The sequence below is a fragment of the Corylus avellana genome, chromosome 3 (genome assembly GCF_965113065.1).
Source record: "Corylus avellana chromosome 3, dhCorAvel1.hap1.2, whole genome shotgun sequence".
In the NCBI taxonomy this organism is placed as follows: domain Eukaryota; kingdom Viridiplantae; phylum Streptophyta; class Magnoliopsida; order Fagales; family Betulaceae; genus Corylus; species Corylus avellana.
Genome location: NC_142492.1, coordinates 27,743,838 through 27,758,757, shown reverse-complemented (window position 1 = coordinate 27,758,757; position 14,920 = coordinate 27,743,838). Strand labels below are relative to the sequence as shown.

Here is a 14,920-nt window from a genome sequence, read left to right as displayed (position 1 = left end):
TGATAATTTACCAAATGACAGTTATGTCCCTGCTACCTTATGGTCGTTGTTGGGTTTTTCCAGGCTGAGGAGAAGTTATACCTAAGAAGTAAGCTCCTACCAAAATGTCAAATTTGGGACAGACCATGGAACTATCGTTATGAATAGCTTTTGGGCTGGGTTTGTCAGGATTTAGGGCCTAGGGCCCAGGCCCATGAAAATTTCTGCTACATCTTCATTGAATAGCATTAGGACCACGAAATGGAATTGCTTGACTTGACCCGAAGATCCGGCCCATCCTAAACGAGGCCTGGTTAACGAACATCCTGCCAAGGGCCCAACAGGCTTTTGAAGACTTTCCCGGTAAAAAATCTGGTAAAAAATAACAACTCAACTGTCGTACAACTTCAGTTCCACCACTAGTTTTCTTCCTTTGCCGATAATTGATAAACCTCTCATCATTCTCTCTTGTCATCCCTGAACATCAATGGCTGCGATCTCTTCCAATCTTCTGTACCTGAACACTCATCGGTCACCGCCTTTCTCACAGAACCAATCTTGGTTTCAATCTTCAACCCGAATTAAACCCATCACTGTAGCAAACATCAAAGCTCAGGCTTCTTCACGAAAGGAGGATATTGTCATCGTCGGCGCGGGGATAGCCGGCCTTTCAACTGCACTCGCCCTTCACCGGTTGGAATTTATTGAATCTCAATTCTAGTATATATATATATATATATATATATATATATATATATATATATTGTTTTTTGTTTGTCCCATATGTTTTTTTCGGTGTTTTTTTTAATTTTTCTCTGCTTCACCAACTGCGCTAAATTTAGAGTAATTTTAAAACTCATTTGTGTGTTACTTTAAGAATAAGGTAACTTTTAAAATTATCATTTAATCAAAATTAAATAACAATCGATTATAATTCTACTAGTAATTTTAAAAGTCATATAATTCTTGGTGTGACACAATATAGACATAAAGAGTGACTTGTAGCATTATTCATAAATTTACTAATTGATGTGGCACTATTCTTTCAAAATTAATTGGACAAAATGAAAACACCAAATATTTATCTTTATCTTTTGATTTGTTCTTTGAATTTTGTAGATATAGGATGGATTTAGTTTAGTGTTTCCACAACACTCACTTTTGTTGTTCTACGCTGATATGCCATCCTCCTAATGAAAGGCACAAAAGACTGATTTGTGCCAAATCCCTATAAAAATTATTCTATTTTGTGAAAGGTTTTAGTAAATAGAGATGAAATTGTTGGCCATTTCGAGGAGCCGTGACGTCCTAAATTTCGTACAAAATGAAATAAGTTGAAGAAATTAATGTAAGCATGCTCTTATTTAATAACTCTGGGGTTTGCTCTAGAGATAATTAAGGAAAAAATATAACAATTTAGCTGGATGATATATAACAAAAAGTGATTGTTTTATTTTGGAACAAAGTGACATGCTTTTTCTATAGTTTCGGTACATTTTTGGTTCATCTCCATACATTTTTTCTTTTCTTCAAATCAATCATTGAATTTGTATGAGTTAAATGAGATCCAATTGTTGATTTGAAAACAGATGTACGACGTCTCTTAGAAATGATAGCCAGGAAATAAACTTTCTTTTTTCTTTTGGACTCCGTTTACTTCGGCGTAAAATGGTTTCCTTTGTAAAATATTTTCAAGAAAGTTATTTTCCCTGAAAATATTTTCTGTAGAAAACATTTTACGGTGTTTACCTTGCACACGAAAAATAATTTTTTTTTAATATCTTTTTTTATATATTTTTTTTCCAATAAGGTCCCCACCGGGACCTGCACGGGACTTGTTCGAGACCCTGCAGGGACTTGCCCGGGACCCCGCCAGAACTTAACCGGAACTTGTATGGGACCTCGCCGGGACCTACCCGGGACTTGACCGGGACCTGACCGGGACTTTCTTAGGACTTGCCGGGACTTGACCGGGACCCCGCTGGGACTTGATTGGGAGCCCGATGGGACTTGACCGAAACCCGCCCAGGACTTGACCAAGACCCGCCCAGGACTTGCTCGGGACCTCGCCGGGACCTACCGGAGACTTAACGGGACCCAATCGAGCAAGTCCCGGGCGGGTCTCGAACAAGTCCAAGGCAGGTCCCAGGGGAGTCCCAGGCAAGTCCCGTGCGGGTCCTGTAGAGGTCTCAGGCAAGTCCAGGGCGGGTCCCATCGAGGTCTCAGGCAAGTCCAAGGCGGGTCTCAGTCAGGTCCCGGTCAAGTCTCGGGCAGGTCCCGGGTGGGTCCCTGTCAAGTCCTGGGAAGGTCCCGGGCAAGTCCTGGTTAGGTCCCGGTCAAGTCCCGAGCAAGTCCCGCCGGGGTCCCAGGCAAGTCCCGATCAGGTCTTGGGCGGGTCTCGGTCAGGTCCCGGTCAAGTCTCGAGCAGGTCTCGGGCGGGTCCCGGTCAAGTCCCGAGCGGGTCTCGGTCAAGTCTCGGGTGGGTCCTGGGCAGGTCCCGGGTGGGTCCAGGAGGGTCCCGGTCAGGTCCCAGGCGGGTCCCGGGCAAGTCCCGGTTAGGTCCCAAGCGGGTCCCAGGCAAGTTCCGGGCAGGTCTTAAGTGGGTCCCGGGCAAGTCCCAGCGAGTCTTGGCCAGGTCTTGGTTAGGTCCTGGGTGGGTCCCGAGCGGGTTCCGGGCGAGTCCCAGTCAAGTTCTAGCGAGGTTCTGGGCGGGTCTTGGCAAGGTCCATCGATTTAAGAACGAGATGCTCATAGTCGAAAAATGGTTTACGGTTTTCAAAACCGCAAACTATTTTTCGAAAATTAAAGCAGAATTTTCGGTCAAAAGAAAAATATTTTCCGTTGATCACTATTTTACATCGAAATAAAGACCGTAAAATACGGAAATCATTTTCTAGAAATCATTTTACGTCGAAGTAAACGGAGCCTTAATTTTTTTTATTTTTTTTATTTTTTTTTCTAGGCATGCTTAACTTTCTTACGTACTTTGAATATTGAGATAATGTTAAGGCAATCTTTTTTCTTTTTTTTTTTATCATAAATTTTTCTGCTCTTTACTTTTGAAATAATCTACTGCATGCTTTATAATTCCCATCCTTGTGTAAAACCAGGCTCGGAATTGGATCAAAGGTGCTTGAGCAAGCAGTCTCCCTTCGGACTGGTGGAACTTCACTCACCCTTTTCAAGAATGGGTGGCGGGTGTTGGATACAATAGGAGTAGGAAACGATCTCAGAAGACAGTTTCTTGAAATCCAAGGGTATATATATATGTTCATTTTCCTCTTCAATTCACTCATGATCAATGGATCAATGACTAAAATGGTTTTAAACGTTAAATTATTTGATGAGAAATGCTACACGAATTCCTTCATTTACACTCTCAAGTGCTTACTCTTTGGTGTTTCTGGCAATTGTAGAAACAGAGTAAGCAGATGGGATTAAAAAACGTTATAGTAAAAAGCTAAAAGTGACAACTGTCACATTATGGAATAATCTCTTGAGAGCATAAAAGAGGGAGTTCATGTAGCATTTAATTCCACGCAAGAGATTATTAAACTTGAATAAAAGTTATATGTGGATCGCCATAGAACTATAGCTATTTTTCTGAAAAGAAAGTTATGGGATGCACTTTAAAATGTGATGAAAGAGTAAAAAGAAATAGAATTCATGACATTTTTCTCACCTTGTTCATGGTATCAGCTGTGCAGGATGGTTATAAAGTCAGAAGATGGGAGGGAGCTGCGCTCGTTCAGATTCAAAGATGAAGATGAAAGGTACGAATTTTTCATGTTTTAGGCTGCATTTTCTTTCTTCTTGTTAAAGTAATGATTAAGTTATTAAATTTATTTTTTTAGATCACTACTTTTTCTAAAAGCTTAAGCTAATAGGAGTAGATAAATTTAACTCTCTCTCACATATAGACTCAAACTCCCTTCTAATAGGTGAAGCCTAACACGTGAAATATTTAATTTAAATGGGATTGATTTGATAGAGTCAAGGTTCGATCCAGGACCTTTAGCTCTGATACTATTTTAAATTACCAGTTATTTCAAACGCTTAGAGCATATTTGAGATTGCGTTTGAGAAATAGAACTTTTAAGTCCAAAAGAACTTTTGAGCAAAAGCTTAAAAATGAAGCTTTTGCCAAAAGTGTTTTTTGGTCATTTTTAAGTTTTTTGGACTCTTAAAAGCGCTTTTAATTTTTTTACCAAACGAGTATTTTTTTCTTCAAACAGGCTTTTTGAGTGTTAAAAACACTTTTAGGCTCCTCAAATGCAATTCCAAACAAACCCTTAGTCTTGTAGGAAATTTTCTTTATTCTTTCGAGTGGTAATAGTAATTAATTATATAATTATGGCACAGCCAAGAGGTCCGTGCTGTGGAAAGGAGGATACTTTTGGAGACTCTTGCGAATCAACTGCCGCTAGATACAGTTCATTTTTCTTCGAAGCTGGCCAACATTGAGCGTAGTGAAAATGATGAATTTTTGTTGGAACTTGCAGACGGGGCTCGATTATATGCAAAGGTTAATTAAATATAATCTCAGTTTTACACTTCATAATTTCACACCATATCAATTACTCAGTATATCCACTAAAAATTAATAAATAAAGAAGGGGTGGCAACAGAGAAATCCCCTCCGCGGAGGGTGGTGGGATTCTCTGACGATCCACCCCCCCTCCCCCAACCAAAAATACCTACAATTGTAAATGAACCGAACTGTTTATAAAGAGCTCAATTTCGGCTCATGTAAATTGCACTCTAGTTCAATTCCTTAATCAAGTGAACCGAGCTTGAACACAAATTTATGCTCATTTATTAAATAGGTAGAACTCGTATAAATTCAGCTAAACTCGTACAACATCATTTATAATCTAAGCGCTCTTTGTAAAAAGGAACCCGCTTCTTAATATTTCTAATTATAATGCATAATTACTCAAATGTGTGTCATCTAAGTCTTTTCAACAGATCGTAATTGGTTGTGACGGGATCCGCTCTCCGATAGCAAAGTGGATGGGGTTCTCTGAACCGAGGTACTCTGGTCATTGTGCTTTCCGTGGGCTTGCAAGTTATCCTGAAGGGCAGTCGTTTGAACCAAAAGTGAATTACATATATGGTAGAGGCTTGCGTGCTGGATATGTTCCTGTTTCTCCAACAAAAGTATACTGGTTCATCTGCTTCAACCGCTCATCCCCAGGTCTATTTTCTATTCCTTCTGCATTAGCCTGTTCTACAGACACTTCTTCATTGTCAAGATTGAGGTTTTAATCAAAAGCATACTTTGATTTGAAAAGAAAGATTATGTTATCGTGCAATAGGGTTGTTGAGCAGCTCATGTAGAGAGTATGTTTGGACTCCATTGCTCGAACAGGTAGAGATGCACAAGCGGTTACGATTAGCAGTTATTGGCTAAAACCGCAACCGTCTAAGGAGTTATTGAATTTTAATAACCACTCCGCTTAGGCGGTTAACCGTTATTCAAATCAATAACCGGCGGTTTTATAACCGCTTTTTTTATATAGATTTTTGGGCTTTTTAAGGTGTTTTGAGCCTTCATTGTGCCTATTTTTTGGGCTTATTGTAAATAGTTTTGGGTCAAATTATTCCCAAAAAAAAGGAATATGATGAAACTCTGTCCTTAACTCGTATTTAAAACGACACCGTTTTGGTGAACACCAAAACGGCGTCGTTTTAATGTTATATTTTTAATATATAATACATATTTATATTATTATATATAAGGGTAGGCGGTTAGCAATTATTAACCGGTTTTTTTTACTCCTAAAACCGCTAAACGCCCCACCCTAAGTGGTTTGCAGTTTTTTATAACAGCCTACCAAAGCGGTTATGCAGTTAGCGGTTATAAGCCGTTAGAGGTTGCAGGGTGGTTATAACCGTCCAGTTTGTACACCCCTACGAACAGGTATGTCGTAAGACAAACTTATTGTATGGAATAACTCTTTGTTCTAATGATTGGGGTGGGGCATATTGTATTACAGGTCCAAAAATTACCGACGCAGTTGTGTTGAAGAAGCAAGCTAAGGAGCTAGTCAGTAACTGGCCTTCAGACTTGTTGAACATCATAGATCGTACCCCTGATGAAACAATCAGTAGAACACCGCTTGTCGACCGTTGGTTGTGGCCGGCCGTCACCCCTGCGGCTTCGAATGGCAGAGTTGTTGTAGTCGGAGACGCATGGCACCCAATGACTCCCAATCTTGGGCAGGGTGCTTGCTGTGCATTAGAGGATGCAGTAGTTCTGGCAAGAAAGCTTGCCAATGCAATCAATTCTGAGCCGGCCTCTATAGAAACTGCTCTTAGTTCGTATGAAGCCGAAAGATGGCCCCGTGTGTTTCCACTAACCATACGAGCAAATGTTGTGGGATCGGCTCTGCAGTGGGAAAACCAGCTTGTGTGTTCTGTTAGGAACAATATTGTCATCCCTAAGCTGGTTAGGCTTGGACCCTTGTTGGAGCATACTAATTTTGAATGTGAGCCCCTATAGAAGCCAGAATGCTTCAAATTACATACCTTCTTTTCATTTAAACCCTGAAAACTATTGCTGCAATGTAATCTTTGTAAGGAGGCTTTTTGCTGTTGGAAGGTTATGTTGTATATTGCACCATATGTACCTTGTCCCACATTGGTTATTGGTACGTACATCGTTAGACTGACTATATACATAGGGCCCTCTTGTATAGTATTATGCATGATTTACTATGCAATCATATTCTCAACATTTAATCAAAGCACAAGTTATAAATCACCTTTCCTACCTTTTTTTTTTTTTTTTTTGTTCTCCCTTTTCAGCATCCTCTCCGGTACCTTATAGACATATCATATATGGTAAATGTGTGATTCAATATATAATCTTAGGGATAAATATAAAAAAGCCACTTGAAATAACAGTTGTTTTACAAGTGTGTTAAAGTGATACATCAAACTACCAAGGTCTACTAAAAAGATCATTTTCTAACTAAACTAAACTATTTAAAAACAAAAACCCAAAGGTGGCCAATCCACCACATGGGGGTGGATTCAACCACCCCCCGAGAGCCACCCCACCAACCCCTCAATCTTCATTTGGGTGGCCAATCCACCCCATTGGGATGGTTTGGCTACCCTTTGGGTATTTTTATTTTTTTTAACGTTAAAATTTTTAATTAATTTTAATTTTTGTTTTTAAGAAAATAGATTTAATCATTCTCTCTTAGTCTCTTTAAACGGTAAAAAAATAAAATAAAAAATTTAAATTTAAATTTTTTTTTTAAAAAAAAATCCTATAACACGTGTTGTAATTTTTTTTACCAAATCCTTGGTTCCTAGGTGAAAGACCTTGCGTGAACCAGTTGGGGGACCAAAATAATGGATAAACGCCTCTCTCATCAAAGGCGATCTGCATGGCCTACCATATGTATGGAATCAACCACCATATCTTTCGTCAATCGTCAAGCAACCGTTTAGTCAATAAAGAAAATTCCATGGAAAAAGATGCAGCATCATACGGGAAAAAGGCTTGTGTTTCAATGGCAATCAACCTTTTACTTGTGTCTTTCATCTTTCTATGGGCTCATCATCACAGACCCACTGGAATTATTCAACAAGCAAGGTAAGCCAGAATAAACAATGGAACATACATACTAAAAGGTGATTAGGTGACTTTCATCTTTATAAATCATAATATGCACATTGAAGTTTGCATAAACCGCACAAAAATTAAAGGAACTTTATTGAAAATCATGCTCTCTGCTTTCATAATAACATAATTCGACATTTATTGTCTTTTTGTTCATATAAAATGCCAAACATAACTCACTTACAATATGAATGACCTCGCTCAGTACGCTTCTCAAATAGTGTTGTTGGCTGGTGTTGTAAAACTTGTTTGGTTGAATCAAAGTCCGTCAGCTCCAAGTATATGAGCAAAACCACAACATAGCTGTCAAACTTCAAGCCCTCAATTCTGCCAACAATAAAATCAATTTTAATTAGTATATTTGATGATGCAGTAAATCGCACATCTAACTTTAGGTCTAGAAGGCCTACAAAAGGAAACAAAAATTAGCATGGAGACTTGTTGGGTATACTGGTAGAGGATGCCTCCGATGATTAAGTCTACGAAGGGCATTGAGGAAAAGATTGGATACTCCAATAGCAAGTGTATTGAGAGATGGATGATTTATGCCTGAAATGGCCGTCTCTTTCTTACATACGAGGAGGAATTCTCCCCTTGCATTACCTAGGCCCCGTGTCACTCAGTCATTGGTCAAGACACTGTTATAGTGTGGTGTTCGGTTAGTGTCCTTTAATGGGGGTACGTCCTTGGCAGGATAGTGGCACTGCATTCCTGCTTCCTATGCTCGTTATTCGGTGTCAGGCAGTGCCACATACCTTTTGGTTCATCATGGGTGTTACCTGATTTCTTGTAGGGAATATAGGGTCAGTACACCCAGGTGGCAAAAGGGGTGATCCTCTACTACGCGCCCTTCCTCGCTTCTTGGTCCAGGAGTAGGCCAAGCTATTGGCCCCAAATAGTTGGCGTTTTCGAGGGCCTACATATTTGGCTTCAATGAGCCTCTTCAACCAAAGCCCAATCAAGTGGATATTGGTACATCAACAATCCCAATTCCCATGTTGGACAAGGTTTATCAGTTGGATGATGAGAATCCATGTTGGGTATCTAAGCTCCTAGAGTTTCAGCAACCTTCGCCTGCAGGGTCGCATTCAATGCAATGGATGTCTATCAGCCTTAGTTGGGACCGTCATACCTCGGTCACTTCCTCTACAAGTCCATGTGGAAGTATTTGAGCCATTGTTGATTCAAATTTCAAAACTAAATTTCGGAGCAGTTTAAGAGAGTAATACTCTCTGTCTGTTCGCTCTCCTCCCTCTGGCGACTGGTTTTTGCTCTACCTTCCTCTGTTGTGCTTCAGATCTTCCCTACTTTTCTTTGCTCTAAAGTAGCTTGCTTTCTATGTTTTCTCTTTCTTTATTGAGATGGCTCGCAACAACAACCAAGCTGCGTCAAAGTCATTTGGGCCTGATGGGTCAAATGCCAATCCTGTTCAACTAGACGCATTCGAAGGGAGCAATTGGCATCAGAATTAATGGACAATGATATGGGCTGCCTTGGCTCGAAGTATGATATTACATACTCAATGTTGTTGTGGGCTCCTCGACGCAACAAGGGGTTGCTCTTTCCGGTTAGGATGGACGAGGAATGCCTCTACAAGGAGATTTTGAGGGAAGACTAAGGCACCATTTGGCAAACAGTTTTCTTCTCCCACAATCCTTATTTTCACTTCTCCCCCAAAAAAGTAAATCTTTTCAAAACTACTTTTTTTTTTCATTTTTCTCATAAAAATTATATCACATCATTCACTTTTTATTACTATTCAGATAAAAAACTTACTACAAAACTATTTGCCAAACAAAGCCTATGGTTCCTAATCCCAAGCTAGATCTGAGTGGTGTTGGCCCGTCTGAACTTGGCTCTGGCTCAGCTAATGCAGAACAACTAGCAAATTTTACTGGCTTACTCCATTCTCTAGCCCATGGTTGGAGAGTTCCTATACTGTTATCGCTTGAGTCGCAAGGTGACGAGGTTTGGAGCTTTCAATCCTAGAAGTCCGACCGGAGTCTTGTTGACTAAGTACTTCAGCAACAAGAGGTGGTCCGAAGTTCTTTTTCATATCTGGAGAGGAATGGGAATTCGAGCAAATGCTCCTCTTGCCTCCTACACTTGTTATTGGGTGTCAGGTAGCGCCACGTACCTTTTGGCTGAGCGACACATAGTCTAGGTCATACAAGGGGAGAAGTCATCTGCATATGTAAGGAAGAGATGGCCATTTCAGGTATAAATCATCCATCTCTCAATACATTTGCTATTCCAAAATCCAATCTTTTCCTTAAGCCCTTCACTGACTTAAGCATCGGAGGTATCCACCAGCACACCCAACAAATCTACGTGTTAATTTTTGTTTTCTTTTGTAAACCCTCTTGACGTGAAGTTGGGTCTGCAATTTACTGCATCACCAATATCAACTAAAAGTATAAAAACAAAAATAAGAAAAAATAGCAACAAACTTCGAATGCTTTCCCTAGAGATGTAATATTCCATAAGTTCAAGCCTTTTAAGCTTCCATTACCATATGCAACTCACAGCCAAGGATAGGGATAACTTAATCTAAAACACGGTTCTGTAAATAACAACTTTTACTTTTCTAATTGGTACGCAATACACATACCAGTAGATCTTGAACAAATTATCACACCCTCCATCCATCAAGAAGGTGCGATTTGAGTCAGAGCTCATTGGCAACCACAACAATAACAACCGCACCAACGAATTACCAAAATTTGATAGGCTAAAACTGAGTAATGGATGCCCTAAGACAATTTTTCCCAAAAATGAAAGTATAGACTTTTAAGTTTCCTGGAGGTGGCCGTCTTTGCTGAGGGAGGTCGTAAAGGGATCATTTGGCTACCTGCGGGCCGTGGAGGGAGGGGATGGCGTCGGTTTGCAAATGAATTGCGGAGGTTGTTGGGTCCAACAGACTCTACGCATCATGTTCCGGGGACGCAGCTCAAGCTTGATTTGGGAGAATCCTTCTCTGGATGTCACCCTGGGCGCTCCTTTGCGGAGGTTCTTCGACTGGCGGCTGGTTCTGAGGAGCCTTTCGTTGGGAGGAGGGTTAGATCTTCGCAACACATTGATCTCTTCCCGATGAAGGACTCTTTCGAGACCGGGTACGGTGAGTATGAGTCGCGGGTGATGGTGGACTGGGTGGAGTTGGAGTCGCCGGATCATGCTAATCTGGCTACAGGTTTCATCCCGACGGCGGATCATAGGAAGAAGAAGAATAAGACGTTGCTAGGTTTTTTGCGTTCTGTTTTGGGCCGGGTCCTAGCTGGGTTAGTTAAAGAACTTTCAGTTGGGCTGGGTGTTCGCGAGTTTGGGTCTCTCCTTAAGCCCAAACACGCTGGGTATTTCAAGACAGTTGGGCGCAGGGGCTTGAAGCGTAGGGTTAAGTTTTTGCCCAAATCGCAACAGGGTGGTTCTGTCTCGCCGGGAGAGACTGATGTTCCGGACGATCGTAGGGAGGCGTGCGTATCTGAGGTTTTTGCGCCGGTCGCCGGTGGTCTCGCCGGGGTTTCTAGCGATGATTCCGAGCTTGCGTTGGTGGGGCTGTCGTTGGCGGAGGTGCTTCCGGAGTCGAACCAACTGGTTAGTGCGGCGGGGTCTGTGTCTCGTGGGACGGCGATGGTCCCTGTTTTTCCGGCGAAGGAGGCTCTGTTGCCGGAGGATACCCAGAACTGGTTTGTGACTCCGGTGAGTACCCATGTCTCTCCTCTGTCTCCGGTGGTGGTCTCTGCTCCTCCGGTGGGAGCTGGTTCTGTTCCGGCGAAGGAGTTTGAACCCGTTAAGACTGCTCCGGCGAAAGGGTTGCTACGTAGGGGGTTTTTAGGGTCTAGAAATGTTTCCTCTTCCTCTCTGCCTGGGATGAAGGAGGCTTCATCGTCGGTAAAGGGCTCTAAGGTTGTAGTCGAAGATTCACTGACCTGTTCTATTTCGGGAAAGCATGCGGCTGAGCTGGGTTTGAGATTAAGCGAACCTTTTCCTCGAATGTCGGAGAGCGGTGCTCCGATTTATTCCTCTGTTTCCAAATCTCAAATAGGGTATGCCCGGAGGGTGAAGGAGAAGCTTGCCAAGCAGTTGCAGAAAAACAAGGAGCTGTTTGCCGATGTTGTAGTGGAACCCGCCGAGAAGGGGGCGGGGAACTATTCGGAGGTGGTTATAGATGCGGTGAATTTCGCCTCCAGTGTGGGACTGTCAAATGGTGAAGGAGGTGATGAGAAGAGTCTTTTGAATCTCTTTTCGAATATTGAAGAAGAGCGGGAGCCCTCTACCTCTAAGGCAAAAGGGAAGCGGGAAATCAAGAATTTAGAATGCTCCATCAACTATGAGGTTAGAGAGAGACTTTCTCCGAAGCGGTACTATCGACGTCGGGGTTGTGTTGGAACCAAAAATGCATTCTCCTTTCCTCCAGAGGTGCATTAGGGTTCTGGTTTTTTTAGGGCTGGTGGTGGGTTTTGTGGGCTTCAGTGTTTGGGTTTTTTGGGTTCTTACTTTGGTCTTTTTCGCTTGGTGGTGATTATAGTTGGGTTGGGTTTTTTTGGGGTCCGTTTTTCGGGTTTTTTTTTTTTGGGCTACCTTTGTATACTCTTCTGTGTACTTAGAGGCGCTTTGCGCTTTTTTTTTGATATATACAATTTACTTATCAAAAAAAAAGTTTCTAGTAAAAGCCGGTGATTATAGGAGCTTAAAGCCACATTTTTTTCACAAACTGTTGATTGCCCATTTTCAATTGAAATCGAAAAGGACCAACAGACAAGAACAAAAACGTTATCAAGATAATTCATCAAACATGGTAAAATACCCAGAAAATAATTGAAAAACTGAGCAAATGGGCCAGCAAGGAATTGCAAATTTATTCTTTTTATTTTTATTTTTATTTTTATTTTTTTTAATTTTTTTATCATTATCACTTACCAGGGGTGGAGAAGAACCAGAGGATGATGGCGCAGAGCAGGAGAACGAGAGGGATGGCGTGGACGGCGGACTCGGCGGATCTGAGACGGGACCGTTCTTTCTTGGCGACGTGGGAGAGGGGATCGCATGTGGGAAGTAGTTGGTCAGCGTCTGAGGAAGACTGCGATGAAGGTAGCGAGAAGAACTCCTCGGGGACTCTGGGAGCGCTTGACGACCTGTGCATCTTCTATTCTTCTTGCGATTAACACAGATAGGCACAGAGACGGAGAGAGAGGGTCGCTTCGAAAGTGCTTTGCTTGCTTTGTTGCTTGCGTTCAACTTCAAGACTCAAGTAGTAGTCTAACAAGGCAACTCCCACGCGGCCACGCCGGTTGCAGAGAAATTTCCTACAAATTAATATGTTTAATATCCCTGAAACGGATCCCGTCCATTTTTAGTGCGTATTGTCCATTTCTCTTTTTTGTCCATTTCTTTTTTGGGCCAAGTTTTTTTTTTTGGCCAAATTTGTCCTCTAAATGCACTAAATGTATCAATTCATTTCATTTTTTACTAAATGCGCTAAATGGGTCATCTCCATTTCATTTGAAATGGAAATGATCCTTTTCCTAATATCCCATACTTTTTATTTGGGTTTTTAATAATATTAATAATAAATTTCTACAATAAATTTTTACATTTTCGGGTTGGTATGCGAAGAGAGGTCTCCCTTGTAACTGGAGTGAATAATGACTTGACCCAACGACAAGAAGACATACAGAGTGGCGGGGCAATGGTACCGGACATTAAGGAGAGAGAAGTGAGTTGGTCTTGATAAAAGCCTAGGCAAGTCTCATGTGTGATTGTCTGACCCAAGCTAAGGATATAGTTCCCTTCTTGGTCTGGGTTAGGGTTCCAAACCTAGGGTTTTTAGTAAATTTCGACATTCTTTTTTCATACGGGAAAAGTAATATTATTTAGTAGACCATTATACAATTCTCATACAATTTGATAACGTAAACCTTAAATTGAAGAATAGTTGTCAAAGCTGATTTTAGTATCATATCATCCCACTTGTATGACCATCTATAACAATCTATTAAGAAAAATGATAAAAATCATTCTCCATCACATTTTTCATCCATCTCCTTATAACGGATGGATGAATCTACTATTAAATTTGTAGGATCCACATATGGGTCCATAAATTCAATGATGAATTTGTAAAAAAGATGGTCAAGAGAATAATGTGTAATATATCTAATCTACTAAATAACATTACTCTTAAGTAAGTAATTCATTTTAATGTCTATGATTATTTCCTCCCTCTTTGGTCATCATCTTGAATTTTAAATTCTTTGTAGCACAAGTGTGGGTGGCGGTGGTTAGGGTTTTCGTTCAAAATTTCTTGAAAATTAGGCAAAGTTGTGGCTATTCGAACATGTGACAATTATTGATGTACTAATCATTCCATTAAACTATGTCATTTGGTGTCATATGCAATGATCCATTCTCTATCACATAATCATACTAAACAAAGCATGCACTTATGACTTCCCTTAAACTATTTCTATAAGATATACTTACATTTTACCCTAATAGAGGATCAAAGTTGTTACTCTCTCTCTCTCTGTGTGCATGGGGCAGAGCTTGGTGGTGAGCATGGGACGAATAGTAACGAGCACAACGACAAAGCAAGTAAAAGACAAGTGGTGAGCTTGGTTATTGTGAGAGTCGCTATGAGACCCACAAACACTAGTGGTCGAGAGTAAGGATGTACAAGCAATTACAGTTAACAATTATTATTTATAACCTTAATTGTCTTAGTTAGTTATTAAATTTTAGTAATCACATAGTGGTTTTAAAATAACTGATGATTAGTGGTTATTGAAACCTAAAACTACACCGCATTAACAACTTTTTAGATGTGAGCCTTTTGGGCGAATTTTAATGTTTTGGACCTATTTTGAGCATCATTTTATGGCCTATTTTTAAATGGTTTTTAGACTATTTAGAGCCTATTTTAAATGGTATCAAACACCAAAATGATGTCATTTTAGTATCAATATCGTCACATGAATCATAAAATGCATGAATGTGATGGTACCAAAAAATTTGCAATGCCTATTGGAATAAGTAACAAAGCAATTTTTCCACCCACCGACACTAAATCAGCCACCCCCCCCAAAAGTCAAACTGGTGCTTGCTGTTGCACCGAGTGCTAAAAAATAAGTGTTTTATGTCTATTGAGCAAAGACGGTTTGTAATTGTATATATTTTGGGGATGGCGCCCTAAAGCGTTCATGGTATCATTATGGATATACAAACTAAAATTGTGAAAGCCTAAAAATATACATACGCAATTGAGGTGTGATATGATTGCATCATGATATCATGCCTAAGTACACTATC

The 14,920-nt window shown here is 40.7% G+C and overlaps 1 protein-coding gene across 1 annotated transcript; it reads left to right on the top strand.

Annotated features, from left to right (window-relative positions):
• The first annotated feature begins 407 nt into the window (after positions 1–407).
• CTF2A (FAD/NAD(P)-binding oxidoreductase family protein) lies at positions 408–6,656 on the top strand. Its single transcript, XM_059586823.2, has 6 exons — positions 408–672; positions 3,090–3,236; positions 3,687–3,752; positions 4,342–4,504; positions 4,948–5,176; positions 5,979–6,656. The coding sequence occupies exons 1-6, from the start codon at positions 467–469 to the stop codon at positions 6,482–6,484; spliced, it is 1,317 nt and encodes a 438-aa protein (XP_059442806.2). The 5' UTR covers positions 408–466; the 3' UTR covers positions 6,485–6,656.
• Positions 6,657–14,920: the final 8,264 nt, after the last annotated feature.